The 15,154-nt window shown below is 51.3% G+C and overlaps 2 protein-coding genes across 3 annotated transcripts in view; one reads left to right on the top strand and one right to left on the bottom strand.

The window, feature by feature from the left end:
• tbcd (tubulin folding cofactor D) overlaps nt 1-15,154 on the top strand; it is a 41,416-nt gene that overhangs the window by 4,663 nt on the left and 21,599 nt on the right. For both annotated transcript variants that reach the window (XM_084438727.1, XM_084438726.1), the window contains exons 8-15: nt 3,062-3,194; nt 4,403-4,448; nt 4,548-4,680; nt 4,849-4,994; nt 5,099-5,159; nt 5,649-5,723; nt 5,857-5,951; nt 12,382-12,538. In XM_084438727.1, coding sequence (XP_084294853.1) covers nt 3,062-3,194; nt 4,403-4,448; nt 4,548-4,680; nt 4,849-4,994; nt 5,099-5,159; nt 5,649-5,723; nt 5,857-5,951; nt 12,382-12,538 — 846 coding nt within the window. The remainder of the gene's footprint in view (nt 1-3,061; nt 3,195-4,402; nt 4,449-4,547; nt 4,681-4,848; nt 4,995-5,098; nt 5,160-5,648; nt 5,724-5,856; nt 5,952-12,381; nt 12,539-15,154) is intronic.
• On the bottom strand, nt 6,617-8,681 carry znf750 (zinc finger protein 750; the record flags this gene model as incomplete). Its single annotated transcript, XM_084438334.1, has 3 exons — nt 6,617-7,247; nt 7,408-8,289; nt 8,419-8,681. 3 exons carry the CDS (start codon nt 8,679-8,681, stop codon nt 6,617-6,619), a joined length of 1,776 nt encoding a protein of 591 aa, XP_084294460.1.

The raw sequence follows: 15,154 nt of genomic DNA, 5'->3' as shown, positions 1-15,154 counted from the left end.
GCATCAAGGGTGTTTAGACCTGCACACCTTTGTTTTAAAAGTATTTCAGTTTGATAGAACGAAAAAGAGTAAACATTTTAACCCTGGTACGAACAGTAGAGGGTACGTTCGACAGACATGATGAGGTCACCACCAATTACTGTATAGAGGGAGTGTCAGGTAACTCAGCGCAAGGAAAACGAATCTTTAGTTTGAAGGCGTATCTTCTTCAGTGTGGGTATGGGTCTGTGCTATAGCATCCGTAATGCCTCTAAACTCAGACAGTAAATGTAGCCATGTTGAACCACGCGAGGAATACAACCGCTGGCAGCAAATAAATGGATGAAGTCATTGATATGGAAAGTTTGAGCCGTTAACTCGAGGCTTACCAAAGAGTGGGCCAGCTGTGAGAGGACAGCAGAATAGTCCAACGTAAAAAGAAATAATTCTATTTCTGTGGATTGATCATACCGTAGGTTGTGTATACTTTTTTAGCTGCAACCTATGGAATAAGTCCTGTTTGTGGATGATGTCTGATATTTATTTCTTAGGAATTTCTATAACAATTCGATCTATGATTATACCTGATTTTAACAGACACCTCTCGATGCGACTTAAACACATCGTCAGTGATGTAACCTGGAGTCACAGTCCTTGCTTCCATGACAACTGCGGAGACTTTGATGTCATCGGAGTCTCTGAAAAGCAGCACCTCTCTTACCTGGGGAACCTTCAACTCCTCCGCCAGACTGCTGAAGGGGAGTCGCAGCTTGTTCTTCCTGCCGTACCAGGCCATGCTTCTGAGGCTTCGTGGTAGGCCCAGTCACCTGCGCAGGGATTGGCTAACCTTCCTCTCAAGGCCCTCGACAGTGTTCAGTGGAACAGCATAGACTAGCAGTGGCCAGAGCAGTCGTGGCAGAACGCCATGTCGGTAAATCCAGGCTTTGAACTCGTCTGGCAGCTATGACTTGTCCACTACTGTGAGCCAAGTTTCCAACTCGCTGCTGGTTGCTTGGAGTAAATGGTAAATGGACTGCACTTATATAGCGCTTTTCCACCTTAGCGGCACTCAAAGCGCTTTACAATGGCCTCTCATTCACCCATTCACACACACACTCGCACACCAATGGCGGTAGCTGCCATGCAAGGTGCTAACCTGCTCATTGGGAGCAATTTTGGGGTTAGGTGTCTTGCTCAAGGACACTTCGACATGTGGACAGTCGGAGCTGGGATTCGAACTGCTGACCCTTCGTTCATTGAGCGACCCGCTCTACCAACTGAGCTACAGAGGCTGCTCCACACACACACAGTGCCTCCTCACAACCAGGGACTGGGACTTGGCTGGCTTGGAGTCCATCCGGGCCCAGCTGAGGAGACGTTCAAGGCCTTGGAGAGTCCATCTGTAGCTCGGTACTGATGTCACGGTCACCGTCAGGTCGTCCATAAGCGCTTTGATGGGGGGGGCCGACAGAAGAAGACATCAGGATCCTATGTAATGTTCTGTAGTAAGTGTCCTCTGTACTGTGTCTCTCTGTAAATGGGGTCTGTGTCGCAGGTCACCCCCCCCCCCCAGGGCACTCCGCTTCCTACCCCTCCGGGGACACCCGTCCACCACCCCCAACACCCCCCTCCCACCCCTCCTTCCTCCTCTTCCCCCCTGACTTGGGGAGTGGGCCTCTGCGCTCCTCCCATGCTGACCTCACTGTGGCTGAGGCGAACACTATCACTGAAATGGTGCGTCCAGCGGTTATGCCCTTGTCCAGACGATGCCATGCAGATGTCGCTGTTCCAGAAGTGACTCTCAAACCGAAGCAGCTGTAGTAGTCCACTATGTATTTTCTTGTATGGATTATATATATATTTCCTTGTAAGCCTCTTGGCCACTGATTGGCTCCTCCCTCCAGTCTCATTGGTTTCTCATCTCCATGAGCTGGTTGCTTAGTTACGGCCAGCATGAAAAACTTAGTAGTGCTGATGATGGTCTGAGGACCAAAACCTTCACTCTTTTTTTCACTGTCACTTTTTTCACTTTTGTCCGCCACGTCAATACATTTTCTACTCTATTTTTGCATCTACTGTAAATATTTTTTTAGTCGGTGTGCCGGCTTTTTCTTTTTACGTTGGTCCACCCAGAAGGGGGCAGTCAATGCAAACATCTTAGCCCACACAGACATGTTTATGTCATGTCTTGTTTGTTCTTGTTGTCTCTTGTCTGTTTATTGCTCTGATGTAAAGCGACCTTGGGTTTCATGAAAGGCGCTATATAAATTAAAGTTATTATTATTATTTATGTCTATTTGCATATAGTTGTTCTTGCACTTTTTCTTCAGCACTGATTAACCCTAGAGTACTAACGCCAATTAATAACACCATCAGTAAGGTCGGGTATACTTTACCCGATATAATATACCCCATAAAAATACTTCTTATCAAAATATATTAAAAGTACAACAATGCATGGCAAATTGAGGAACTTTACTTTTATTTTTCACTGAACAATGTCACAAAAAAACAAAAAAAAGTATCATGGGGGACCCTATAAAAAAGCTGTAAAATTTGTGAAAAAATTAGAGAATCGTTAACAAAAAAACTTCAATTTCATTAAAAAATCATTAAATAAATAAATAATGGAGCTGGAAACTTGTTATTTGGTCCACCCACTCTTGGGACATGTGAGCCTTGTCTGATGAAGGCAAAGTCTCTCTGCATCACTCACAACCCGGGTAAAATCCACGAATTAACGAAACTAACGTTGGGTGAAAATCACCCAAACACATGCCTGTAGAAAAAAACAGGGATTGGAGCAGCGAAACACTTGTACCTTCAATCACACCAGAGAGCAGCCTGGAGGAACCCAAGGACCCGCCCACCCCAGCCATCAGAAACACAATTAACATTAAAAAATTAAAATCATATGGGTCCCGAGGTTAGTGCTCTAGGGTTAAGCTTGTTTAGAAAGGAGACACACTTGTGATTTCTGGAGACAATGAGTTCTCTTGACTACCAACGTTGAAGGCGAGCATGTCGCTGTGGATAAAAGCGTCTGCTAAATGACTCATGTGAATGTCATGTGTGTTTGAAGGTTTGTGATCCGTCCTGATGTGAAGCTGAGGCGTCTGGGACACTTCCTGGACTGGAGCCTCACCACCGTGTCCCAGGCAGACGACCGCACCATGGGGGGCATCGTGGTCCTGGACGGAGCTCTGCAGTCTCTGGTAAAAAAACAAAAAACACCTGACCTCTGACCCTCAATCCTCAGACCTATCCAGAAATGTGTGACCCTCAATCCTCAGACCTATCCAGAAGTGTGTGATCCTCAGACCTATCCAGAAGTGTATGACCCTCAATCCTCACACCTATCCAGAAGTGTATGACCCTCAATCCTCAGACCTATCCAGAAATGTGTGACCCTCAATCCTCAGACCTATCCAGAAGTGTGTGAGCCTCAATCCTCAGACCTATCCAGAAGTGTGTGACCCTCAATCCTCAGACCTATCCAGAAGTGTGTGACCCTAAATCCTCGCACCCATCCAGAAGTGTGTGTGTGTGTGCGTGTGAGTGCGTGTGTGTGTGTGTCTTGTTGTGTTTGTACGTGTGGCTGTTTATCTATGTGTCTTGTTGTGTTTGTACGTGTGGCTGTTTATGTATGTGATTTTGTGCGTGTGTGTGTTTGTGATTGTCTGTTGGCGCACGGCCTAATCCTCTATATCATAGTTTACAAGCTCGGACACGACTCGTATGTTTCATGTAATTACTGTTGTGGTTTTGGCAGGTGTGCGATGCACCTGCTGTGTGTGTTGTACCTGTTGAGGCAAGAACGGCATTGCGCATACACTTTTTACCCTATTTATCCTGTGAATCCAAATACGAAACATTTCTTTTCCTTTTCACGGCTGTCACCCTATCACACAAGTATTTTCAGATTAACTGTTGCATCAGCCAAAACTAATTTAATGCAACCCTCGAGCGAGCCTTCTGAACGTCATGTAGTTGGCAGGGAAACTCGCACGACGTGTTTTTGAAACGGTTTCTTGATGCACTATTGCACTCTGGGTCTGTGAGATGGAACTGGCTCTGTCCAGCGCTCGGGGCCCACAAAACAGGCTCCGTGTGTTCTAACCGCCTCCAGGGCATAAACTTGCTCATAAGCTCTTTGTTTTGCGAGGTTTCATGAGGTAGCATCGGAAAAGGTCAACCAAGGGAAAGTAAAAAGTGAGTTACACTGGAGGAAGTTCCACGAAGTCTGTGTTACTTTCATGACCTTTACGTCGAAATGACGTTGACCCTGTTCGAACTGAAGGGCAGCCAGGCGCCATTTGGCACGTTAATTTAGCCAGTAGGGCGCTTTAAATGTGCATGTGCATCGAATTCGGCGTCGAATCGGATGTTGTATTGATTTGGCTGTTTCTCCTTTGTCCTGCAGGCTCAGCTTTTCAAGCACGGGAAGCGGGACGATTTCCTCCAGTATGGTGAGTATTACCCACAATGCTCGTCGGCTGTTTGGCGCTCCGTGCGAAGCCGGTAGTGATGATGATACCGGTGTGTGTGTGTGTGTGTGTGGCCCCCAGCCCCGACGGTGCTGCAGTGTCTGGACCGGCGGTGTCTGTCCGAGAGCACCCAGGCCATGCTGCGCAAGCTGGGGGTCAAGCTGGTCCAGAGGCTGGGCCTCACCTTCCTCAAGCCCCGCCTGGCCACCTGGAGGTCAGACACCAGCGACCCTTCAGCTGTTATTGAGAGCGATGAACGTTTACATATCTCTACAGCAGTATGTTCTAAGGACTGTGTGTGTGTCTCTGTGTCTGTCTGTGTGTGTGTGTGTGTGTGTGTGTGTGTGTGTGTGTGTGTGTGTGTGTGTGTGTATGTCCTCAGATACCAGAGAGGAAACCGCTCGCTGGCCGCCAACCTGTCTCTGACTCAGTCCACCGCGACCGCCGAGCCTATGACCTCTGACCTGGAAACGCAAAACAAAAAGGAAGAGGACTATGACATTCCAGAGGAGGTGGAGAACGTGATTGGTCAGCTTCTCTATGTTTTTTTTTCAGTCAAGGCAACTGTATGTAAGATGTGTGATGATTGTTGCGCTCAGTTCAATCACGGATACTGTAAATGTGTTTTCCAGAGCAACTGCTGGTGGGTTTGAAAGACAAGGAGACCATCGTTCGCTGGTCTGCAGCTAAGGGGTAAACCTTCTAGAATCTTCCGGCCCATTCATACTCTACGCAAGCCGCGAGATACGTTAACTTCCCTAGGACCACGCTAGGCGTGTTTGACGCGCCATCGCGTAGCAGCGTGTCGTGGATAAAATTGTTAACTCATCTCCTCAAGAAGTGCTACAACGATTCTCCCTCTTAAGCACCTATTGTATTTTAGATTGCTATTCTTGCACTTTGCCTTCAGCACTAGATTATGCTCTTAGTCACTTGTTTTAGAAAGGAGACTTGTGAGTTCTGGCAAGTAGTAGTACACTGGCTTTTCCTACGTTAAATGCAATTATTGTTAGTCGCTTTGGATAAAAGCGTCTGCTAAATGACTGTGATGTAAATGTAGTGTAATGTAACTTTACGCAAGCGTTCGCGTAGAGCCCGCGTTCACACCTGCGTCAGCGTGGCTCGCAAAGCAACACGTGTGCGTGTGTGTGTGTGTGTGCGCGCGTGTGTGTGTGTTCTCAGCATCGGGAGGGTGACTGGGAGGCTGCCCAAGGATCTGGCAGACGAAGTGGTCGGTTCAGTGCTGGACTGCTTCAGGTAAGATTATCCACCAGGCAGCTTCTTCATGTCTGTGTATTCTTGTCGAAATTGTCACATGATGACCCGCTCTGTCCTGTAAACACACACACAAATAAAATAAAAAATGTGTGTGTGTGTGTGTGTGTTTCAGTTTCCAAGAGACAGACAATGCGTGGCATGGCGGCTGCCTGGCGCTGGCTGAGCTGGGTCGAAGGGGCCTTCTCCTTCCCTCCCGCCTCCCCGACGGTAAACGCTCGCACACTCGCACACTCACACTCGCACACTCGCGCTCCCACACTCGCGCTCGCACACTCCCGCTCGCCAATTCCCACTCGCACACTCCCACTCGCACACTCCCGCTCGCACACTCGCGCTCGCACGCTCACATACTCACGCAGGAAAACACTCGCTGAAAACCACAGGATTTACAATTGCGTTCCGTTTTTATTTATTATCTTATTAAACAATTTAGGAGAGCATCAGCACCCGTTCCCCAGCACCTTGTATAAAACCTACATAATCTTACAAAATATGTTCATTTTTAAATAATATACCATTTTGATACAATATCTCGGACCTTTCACGACCAAACGAAAGCTTTATATTCATTGTGTCTGTGCCTAGTCAGTGTATGTACAGTTGAACCTTATTAAATGGTTTCCAGCTCAGTAGCCACCTGTATTATTGAGGGAAACATTTGATCATGATTCCACAAGCTGGTGCAGAGTTTTATAGCGGTTGAGTTTTTAAGTCATCGGGCCGGTGGCTCAACAGTGCTGTTGGTCAGATGGTCAGACGGCTAGACGGCCAGACGGCTAGACGGCTAGACGGCCAGATGGCTATAAGGCCAAATGGTCAGACGGCCAGACGGCTAGACGGTCAGACGGCCAGACGGTCAGACGGCCAGACAGTCAGCAGCAGCGAGGTCTCCTCCTCATGGCCCGGCCCGCCTCCTTCCCTTTGGCTCGCTTGGCCGGCCGCTGCGAGGTCAGCTGGGTCTGTCTACCGCCCGGTCGCTTCGCCCCCTTGACCCTGGCGCCCTGCGCCTCCTTGGCCGCGTGTCGGACTTTCTCCGGGAGCGTCGGCGGGGTCCGGGGGTCCGTGGCGCGCTCCGACATCGACGCGGCGGAGTCGAGGTCGGCAGCGGAGCTGGTACCGGCCAGCTGGCACAGCGCCAGGGCCGCGGTCTGTCTCTGCTGGTCGCACGGCTCCTTGACTGACCGACCCCAGGCGGGCCTCGCCGGGCCCCCGAGTAGGAGGCCCCCAGAGAGGGCCAGGGTGGGGCTGTGGCCCCTGGTGCCGGCTGGAGCCGGGGCCTTCAGACTCAGGTTCAGAGGCAGGTCCTCCTGGGTGTCCTCGGTAGCAGGGCTGCGGCCCTGACCGGGGTGGCGGTCAAGGCTGGTGTCCTTGTCCTGGTCCCTCGTGGAGAGGTTGAGGGGGGCCAAGTCTTCCTCGGTGTCGTCACCTTCCTCTTGTTCCGATGGAGAGTCCTTGCAGTGGTCGGAGACTGACGTAGACTGCTCTGCGCTGTTGTCTGTTGATCTGAGAGAGGAGGAAGACAGTTGTTGACCGTTGTTGTTGTTGACAATAAACATACAACTCGCATCGATTTCACCACAGATTTTATGAAGGCTTTTAGGCTATGAAATGTGTGTAGCTTTGCATGTAACACCATATTAGATTTAAAAGCGTTTCTACTAACCCCTTTTCGAGATGCAGAGTCTTTGATTGCTGCAGGCTTTGCGGGCTGTCCTCTTTGCCCGCGTCTGCTCTGATTGGTCGTGCTGTCGGAGCCGTGCTTTCCGATTGGTTGATCCGCTGCGGTTCCAGGACGGTGTAGTGGGGGGGAGCCTCGGCGTCCCTGTGGCTGAAGTGGGAGTGGCCGGGTCGGTCAGGAGAGCCCGAGGCGGCGCACCCCGCCATGGGGCTCAGCCGGGTGGGCTTGTCCCCGGCCCGCCCCTGGCCGCCGCCCCCCTCCTCCTCCGCCGCCGCCCGGATACAGGGCTCGCCCTGGGGTCGGGGGTGGAGGTAAAGGTCGTACTCCCGGGCCCCCAGCCCCGACCTGTACACGTCCAGGGGGAGGTACCTCGAACCCGGGTGCGGGAGAGGGAGCTCGTGGGGGTGGTACAGGTAGTGCAGAGGGGGTCCGGGGGGAAGGGGGGGCCCGTATCGGTAGGGGTACTGGGGGAAGAGGGAGGGGTGGGGCTGGGGCACCACGGGCCTCTGGGGCTCCAGGAAATCCGGGCGGTAGGAGGAGGGGTGCGGCCCGTTCAGGTGAGGGTTTCCCGGGAGGAAATACGGCGGGTAGAGGGGGTGCAGGGGCCTCTCCGGCAGCAGGTAGGGCGGGTACTCGGGAATCATGGGAGATCCCAGCGGGCCCCAGGCGAAAGCGTGGTTGTTGAACGACGGAACAGGGGCAGGCTGCTCCTCCGATTGGAGGACGGGCGAGGTCGCGCCCTCTGCGCCGTCTCTGTTCGGCGTGACGTGGGAGAAGGCAGAGGGGCGGGGCAACGGTCTGGCGTCTTTGTTCTGGCTGTCGTCATTGGTCCCCGGGCTGGGTTTCACCACACGCTGGATCTCCCGCCTGGCGGGGCCGACATGTTCCACGTCGATCTCCTCCTCCTTTTTTTCCTCCTCCTCTTCCTCCTCTTCCTCCTTCTTGTCCTCCCCCCCTCCCCCCTGGCGGGCGGGGCTGGCGGGCGGGGCTACAGGCCGGACACAGGGGGGGTCCTTCACGGCCAAAGGGGAAGCCGGGTCGCCCTTCGCCAGAGGCTTGACCTGCCGCCCTGCGTGGCCGCCTTTCTGGGACACCAGGGAGATGGAGTTTTTACACAGGTTGTACTTCATGTGGTTGAACAGGTGGGACTTCTCGTTGCAGGTGAAGGGGCACTGGAAGCACTGGTACTTGAAGGGCTTCCCCGGAGGCCTGGGAATGTAGTGGGGCCTCTTCGGCTTGCGCTCCTGAACGGCGTCCATCTTGTTTCCTCTGCGTACTTTCCGCTGAAAGGACAAGTCAAAACGGGACAGGTTGGAGGGGTTAGCTGTAACGGTTGACGTGCCTTTGAACTCTCTCATACATTGCGGCATTGGAGATTAGGTCATATGTGAATTTAGCTTATAAGAACTACCTATTGTCGAGGATGTAGAGTTATTGCTCAATTCTCTCCGCTTTGAAGAGGATTTATGGTGATTAATGGCGTCGGCAGACTGGTTCAGGGGAGAACGGCTCAGACCGGCCGAGTTTGATTATGTCTGTGGATCTGCTGAGACACAAACCTCTCTTAACTGCACCAAACGCTGCGCCCTGGGGCTAATCTATTCCAGTAACCGTAGCTTGGCCCAACGTTGGACAGCAAACACGGGGATAATATTCCAAACATCAACACTGCCCCATTATGCAAACTACAGCACCGCAGTGTTAGTATAGGTAAAACGTGGGTCCTTGTGGTCGTAGAGCGGCTGTTTCTACCCGCCTCTCCCGTGTGTATGTGTGTGTGTGTGTGTGTCTTTGGGGTGAGAGTAGCTGCAGGGACGGACCTGCTGCCTTACAGGCAGGCCTGCAGGGCCCGCATAGACTTGTTCCCCTCTCTTCCTACGATCTCTTCCCCGTACGATGACGCCGTGGGAACTCTCAGCCACCTGCTTCCCATGACTACACCTGCTGGATGAGACTCGCGGCCCAGAGACTCACGCCTAACACCGCGCGATGACACATCAGACCGCACGAGAGCATGACTGGCCCGCTCGCGCTTCCCAGAAACACGGGAGTGAGGTTCGGTAGAGGGACGGTTCCCGGAGCTGCCCTAAAAAGTCTACGGACTAAGCCGGACGAGAGCGCCGCGGATTTTATTCAAAGCTCGCTTTCAGGTGAAATCCTTCTACGTCGCCGTGTCAGATTTTTCCTTCAACCGTCACCTAAGGCCATGAGTTAAACAGAGAGAGGCTCCGCCCTGAGGAACCAGCTTGTCACGCACCGACTGTCGCAAGAAGTCGTCCCTCAAGTTTCTGTCCTGGTGCGAAGCCCGTCAAACCACTCCCTTCTCAAGAACAGAGAATCACTTTGAATTTTTTAGTTTTGCCTCTTTGTAGTAAGCCAATAAATGACTCTTCTTCCTCCCAATAATTATATACATGGATAATAATGTATATAATATATATTTAGAAAATGTAATTATCAAACCTAATCAAAATTTCTCCAACTCTAGACATATCTTTAAGTGACTTTGATAGTTATTGAGTAATTAATCAATTCTAGTGTTCTGCGAATGTCCTCGGGGATAGATCTGTTTGTTGACTATTGCGTTAGCGTCAGGTGCATCCGCTCCGTCAGTCAGGACGATAACCACAGGGCAGGGTGCTACAACGCAGAGGTAACAGGTGCACAGTGTTCCTGCTTCTCAGCACAAATACACCTGTGGCTGCACAAATGCTACTTAACACAAACGACCAGGCACCGTTTGACCGACGATGACGAATAAATAAATGGCGGTCATCGGTACGTCCGATGCCTCGGCTGACGGCACCGGCTGTAGGTGAATCTAGGAAAATGCAGTCTTACCTGCTGTAGGTTCGGGGACGGCGCTCGCTCCAGTGCGTCGGCGTCTCCGCTCCCCTCGGACAGGAGTAGTGTCCGCTAAGATGTCCTCTGGGTTACGTGCTGGCGTCCCGTGTGTGTGTGTGTGTGTGTGTGTCTGCGACGTGTATGCTCGGGTGGTTGATCTCCTGGTCTGATCTGGTGCCTCTTCTGGTGTGCTGCTCTCTCTAAGGTCCTATCACTCTAGGGGGCGGAGCCTCCGCCCGAGCACCAGGGCCCTGAGGCAACATTGATGCACCTGATATTAGTCAAGCCCCAAGCCATGATTTACATGATGAGAAAACATCCCTCCCTCCCTCTCTCCTGGTCTCTCTCTCTTCTCCCTCCCTCCCTCCCGGTCTCTCTCTCTTCTCCCTCCCTCCCTCCTGGTCTCCCCCTCTCCTCTCTCGTGGGAAAGTCCACTTGGGCATGGAGCAGGAGAGGCAGGGCAAGGCTTGGGCACGCTCTGTGCAAGGGTGCAGTCATTAAAATGGCGATGCCTCTTGAATGTCTGGTTGAGATAAATAGTTTCTATGTTAATGTAGAACCTCTGTTCTAATGACTTTCCAAGTAAGTCTGAAATGGTTGTGGGAATTTTAATTTGCATGTTAGCAAATAAAGCACCATCTTCAATGTAAATATGAGAGTGTATAAGCTCCGCCCCTGTTCTACTACCATGTATAGTGTTTATTGAGGTGTTTAATCACCTACTGTGTTTAGTTTGCTATTCTTGCACTTTGCTTTCACCACTAGATTATGTTCTTAGTCACGTTTTCGAAAGGAGAAGCACTTGTGAGTTCTGCTAAGTACTTCAGTGGTACTTTGGCTTTTCCTACTGTACATGCAATTATTGAAAATCGCTTTAGATAAAAGCGTCTGCTAAATGACTGTAATGAAATGTAATCTACTGTTTATTTATGGAAACATGGCCCTTGGCTGACTTTGTGGTACTCATGATGTTATGAAATATGAAGAAATTGTTCAAACTAGCGATACAGGTTCAAAGCTCTCAAACAGACAGATTAAACCAGATCTTCTTACACTTGCTTTTCTCTGAGGTCGGCTGCACACCCAGCAGCTAATGGCGTCTATCTGACCTCCCAGCGGACAGCGCTTGTGTCTGTCATCACTCTTTACCACACATCTACAGCGCCTCACCTGTCACACGTCGACAGGAAACGGTCAAACATGCGAGGACCATGCCGCTCTTGTAAGGGAGATGGATCAACGTGATCCATGCAGGGTTTTTCCTGGCTCAGAATGGGTCTTTTGGGGGGAGATGCGCACACAATTTTTGGGGGAAACCTCAGTTTTATGCCAAGTAGCCTACCAGCATATATAGGGCGATATTCTTCGCTGTCGTTCTGACTGAGCTCACTTTTCACAATCGCTGGAAATCTGCCGACAAGACACTAAATGGATATGAAGACAAAATGTTTGTCTATTAATTATCTTGATTACTAGTGGTCCAAAGCATGGACAATGCAAGAAAGAGGGATGAGCTGCACTTGAAACAAGCTATCAAACACATTTGGAGAGGATTTGAATGACTATTAGCATTTTGGCACTGGTGATTTTCCTTTGGCTCTGGCTAAAATCTCTTTGGGGGGGCGGCAACAATTCCTCCATGCAGGAAAAACCTGCCATGATGACGACCTGGTCTTATGATCTCCCTCCCACCCTCCCTCCCTCCCTCCCTCCCTCCCTCCCTCCCTCCCTCCCACTCTCTCCCTCCCTCTCTCCCTCCCTCCCTCTCTCCCTATCTCCCTCCCTCACTCCCTCCCTCTCACTCTCTCCCTCCCTCCCTCCCTCCCACTCTCTCCCTCCCTCTCTCCCTATCTCCCTCCCTCCCTCCCTCCCTCCCTCCCTCCCTCCCTCCCTCCCTCCCTCCCTATCTCCCTCCCTCCCTCCCTCCCACCCTCTCTCCCTCCCTCCGTCTCACCCTCTCCCTCCCTCCCACTCCCTCCATCCCTCTCACTCTCTCCCTCTATCCCTCCCTCTGTCCCTCCCTCCCTCCCTACCTCCCTCCCTCCCTCCCACTCTCCCACTCTCCCTCTCTATCTCTCCCTCCCTCCCTCTCTCCCTCCCTCTCTCTCTCTGCAGTGGTTCCCCTCATCCTGAAGGCCCTGACGTACGATGAGAAGAGGGGGGCGTGCAGCGTGGGCTCCAACGTCCGCGACGCTGCCTGCTACGTGTGCTGGGCCTTCGCCAGGGCGTACGAGCCCGCCGAGCTGAAGCCCTTCGTCACCCAGATCGCCTGGTAACCCTCCTCCTCTTCCTCCTCCTCCTCCTCCTCCTCCTCGCCTCCTTTCAAAACCGTGCGTAGTGGAACCGGACCATCTGGGTTCCACGGGGAACCCACCTACATTTAACAAGCCACAGTTTATAGAGCTCACGTTCTGATAGTGTTGAATTATCTACAGGGTTAATTTGTCGTCTGATTCGATCCTGATTTGCATATCAGCCGCCTGGCAGCCATGAGCGCTATGAGCAGTTATTTACCGCCTGAAACCAGTTTTTCTATTCCCAGGTTACAGGTGGCTGTGTCTCTCTCTCTATCTCTCACTCTTTCTTTCTCTCTCTCTCTCTCTCTCTCTCTCTTTCTTTCTCTCTCTCTCTCTCTCTCTCTCTCTCTCTCTCTTTCTCTCTCACTCTATCTCTCTCTCCGTCTCTCTCTCTCTCCATCCCTCACTCTCTCTCTCTCTCTATCTCTATCTCATGCTCTCTCTCTCTCACTCCATCCCTCACTCTATCTCTCTCTCTCTCACACACACTCTATCCCTCACTCTATCTCTCACTCTTTCTCTCTCTCTCTCACGTTTTCTCAAATCTGATTCTGGTGTCTGAGTACATGCTGAGCGTTTACAATGTCACGGGTACAGTGGTGACGTGACCGAGTGAAACAGGGTCCTTGTGAGTCCCAACCGGGGAGTGAGTTGCTGGTTAAACTCACTCCCCCCCCAAGTATAAATACAGTCCACCTGTTCCCATTCATTCATTCAATCATTCATTCATTCAAGCCTTTATTTATTCTCGGAAAGACAATTGAGGTTACCTTCATTTCCAATGCCGCCGAGATTACAAACACATCAAAAAATTCAATATATATAAAAATATAAAAATACAGAGAACAACATAAGTCAAAGGTTAAAGGAGACAGTCAAAAAACATCAGGACTAAATCAATTTAAAACAGTTACAGTTGGCTAGAGATAAAAGAACTAAAAACAGCAAAAGAGAGAAGAGCTTCCAGTTTTAAAATAGAAAGCTATCTTTTAAGCCAGTCTCACGGGGAGGCCGGAGCTCGAACCCGCCCCGGCGTGCCGAAACGTACGGGTTACAGTTAGACTAATGATAACTCTTGTCACCTCGATCAAATGGGCCTTGTCTGTTCCCGAGCGCTGCAGTCACAAGCCCGGACGCGCCCCGCCCCTGAATCCAACCCCTCCTAACGAGGCTCTCTCCACGGTGCCCTGCACACGTTCAACTTGTTCTCAGCCTTGATTGGGCTTATTGTGTTCCACCGGGAGGCGTTTCCTCGTTCCACATGAAAGCCTCGGTGTCCTCTCGGAACTGTGCACGTTTTTACGCACGCCACACGCCTCAGGCACCCTGCTGGGAGGGATGAGAGGAACTCTCCCGCTGTTGGACAGGAACTTCCTGTCAGGAAGCGCTTCGTTAAGGCCGATTTACACTTCCTAGCACGACACTTTTGAAAGCACCGACGGACAGAAATGACGTCACTGCGGACGCTTTTTTTGCACCCACCGAACTTTCTAACGACGGCGGACGCCGTCACTTTTGTCGCGCAGCTGTGATTGGATAGCCAGATAGAAAGCACAGCTGTGATTGGATAGCCAGATAGAAGGCACAGCTGTGATTGGATAGCCAGATAGAAGGCACAGCTGTGATTGGATGGCCAGATAGAATGCACGTTCGCTGCCGTGGATCAATCAGCCACGCGTCTGCAAGTTACCATGGAGGTGATACGACACTTCGCTGAAGTATAAATGCTAAACGTCGGCCGACATTTTGTTTCTATCGACAGACATTTGTCGTACGACGGCTTTGTTGACCCTGAAATAAAGTGTCAAGAGTCCGTAATCCAAATTTTCTGTCTTTTATTTACTCTATTGGTATAGAGGCGTCATACCATGTCAGTTCTCAACACAAACCCCAATGAAAATGATACATATATACACATGATACAAATTAAGTCCAAGTGCTACAATTAGCGCGTCAATAATGGTCCACAAAAGAGTGTGTCTCTGGAACGCGCTCGGGCCTATAATGAAAACAACAACATTAGAAATACACAAAACACCGTTCTTACAACAAAAATACGGACAGTCAATCAACGGCATACTTATAGGCTATATTTACTAAATGTAGGCTATAGTAACCCAAAGCAAATGACATGCAGGATAGAAGGTAAGTTTCAACAGGCGTATAAATTATCCGTTAGCTGCCCCGGCTACTGATGAGAGGAACCAGGAAGCGCTTGGTTCGTTGCCCCCGGATGCTCTATCTGCCCCCTGTGTGTGAACCTGCCCTCCGCCACTCAGGTACAGTATGCGTACAGTACGGGACGCGATGACAGACGGGCCGTTACCCCCCCAGAACCCGCCCCTCCCCGGTTCCTCGGCGACATGTGTGGGCCTGCGAGCGCTCGACGGCCCAGACCAGTAGTGTCGGTTTCAGCGCACACACACACACACACACACGCGCGCGCGCCCGCACACGCACGCACGCAGATCCCTCCCAGTCCCAGCCCTCCGGCGCTGCCCGGTTTCGTCTGTTGCTGTAGGTTTCGGTGGCCGTTTGGCGGCGGCGCTCGGGCGTGCTGGGTCCTGCCGGGCCTCATCACGCCCCGCCAC

Source organism: Borostomias antarcticus, assembly GCF_949987555.1.
Source record: "Borostomias antarcticus genome assembly, chromosome: 5".
Taxonomy (NCBI): Eukaryota; Metazoa; Chordata; class Actinopteri; order Stomiiformes; family Stomiidae; genus Borostomias; species Borostomias antarcticus.
Note: the sequence above shows the minus strand (reverse complement) of the source record. Positions and strands in the feature narration are given on the sequence as shown.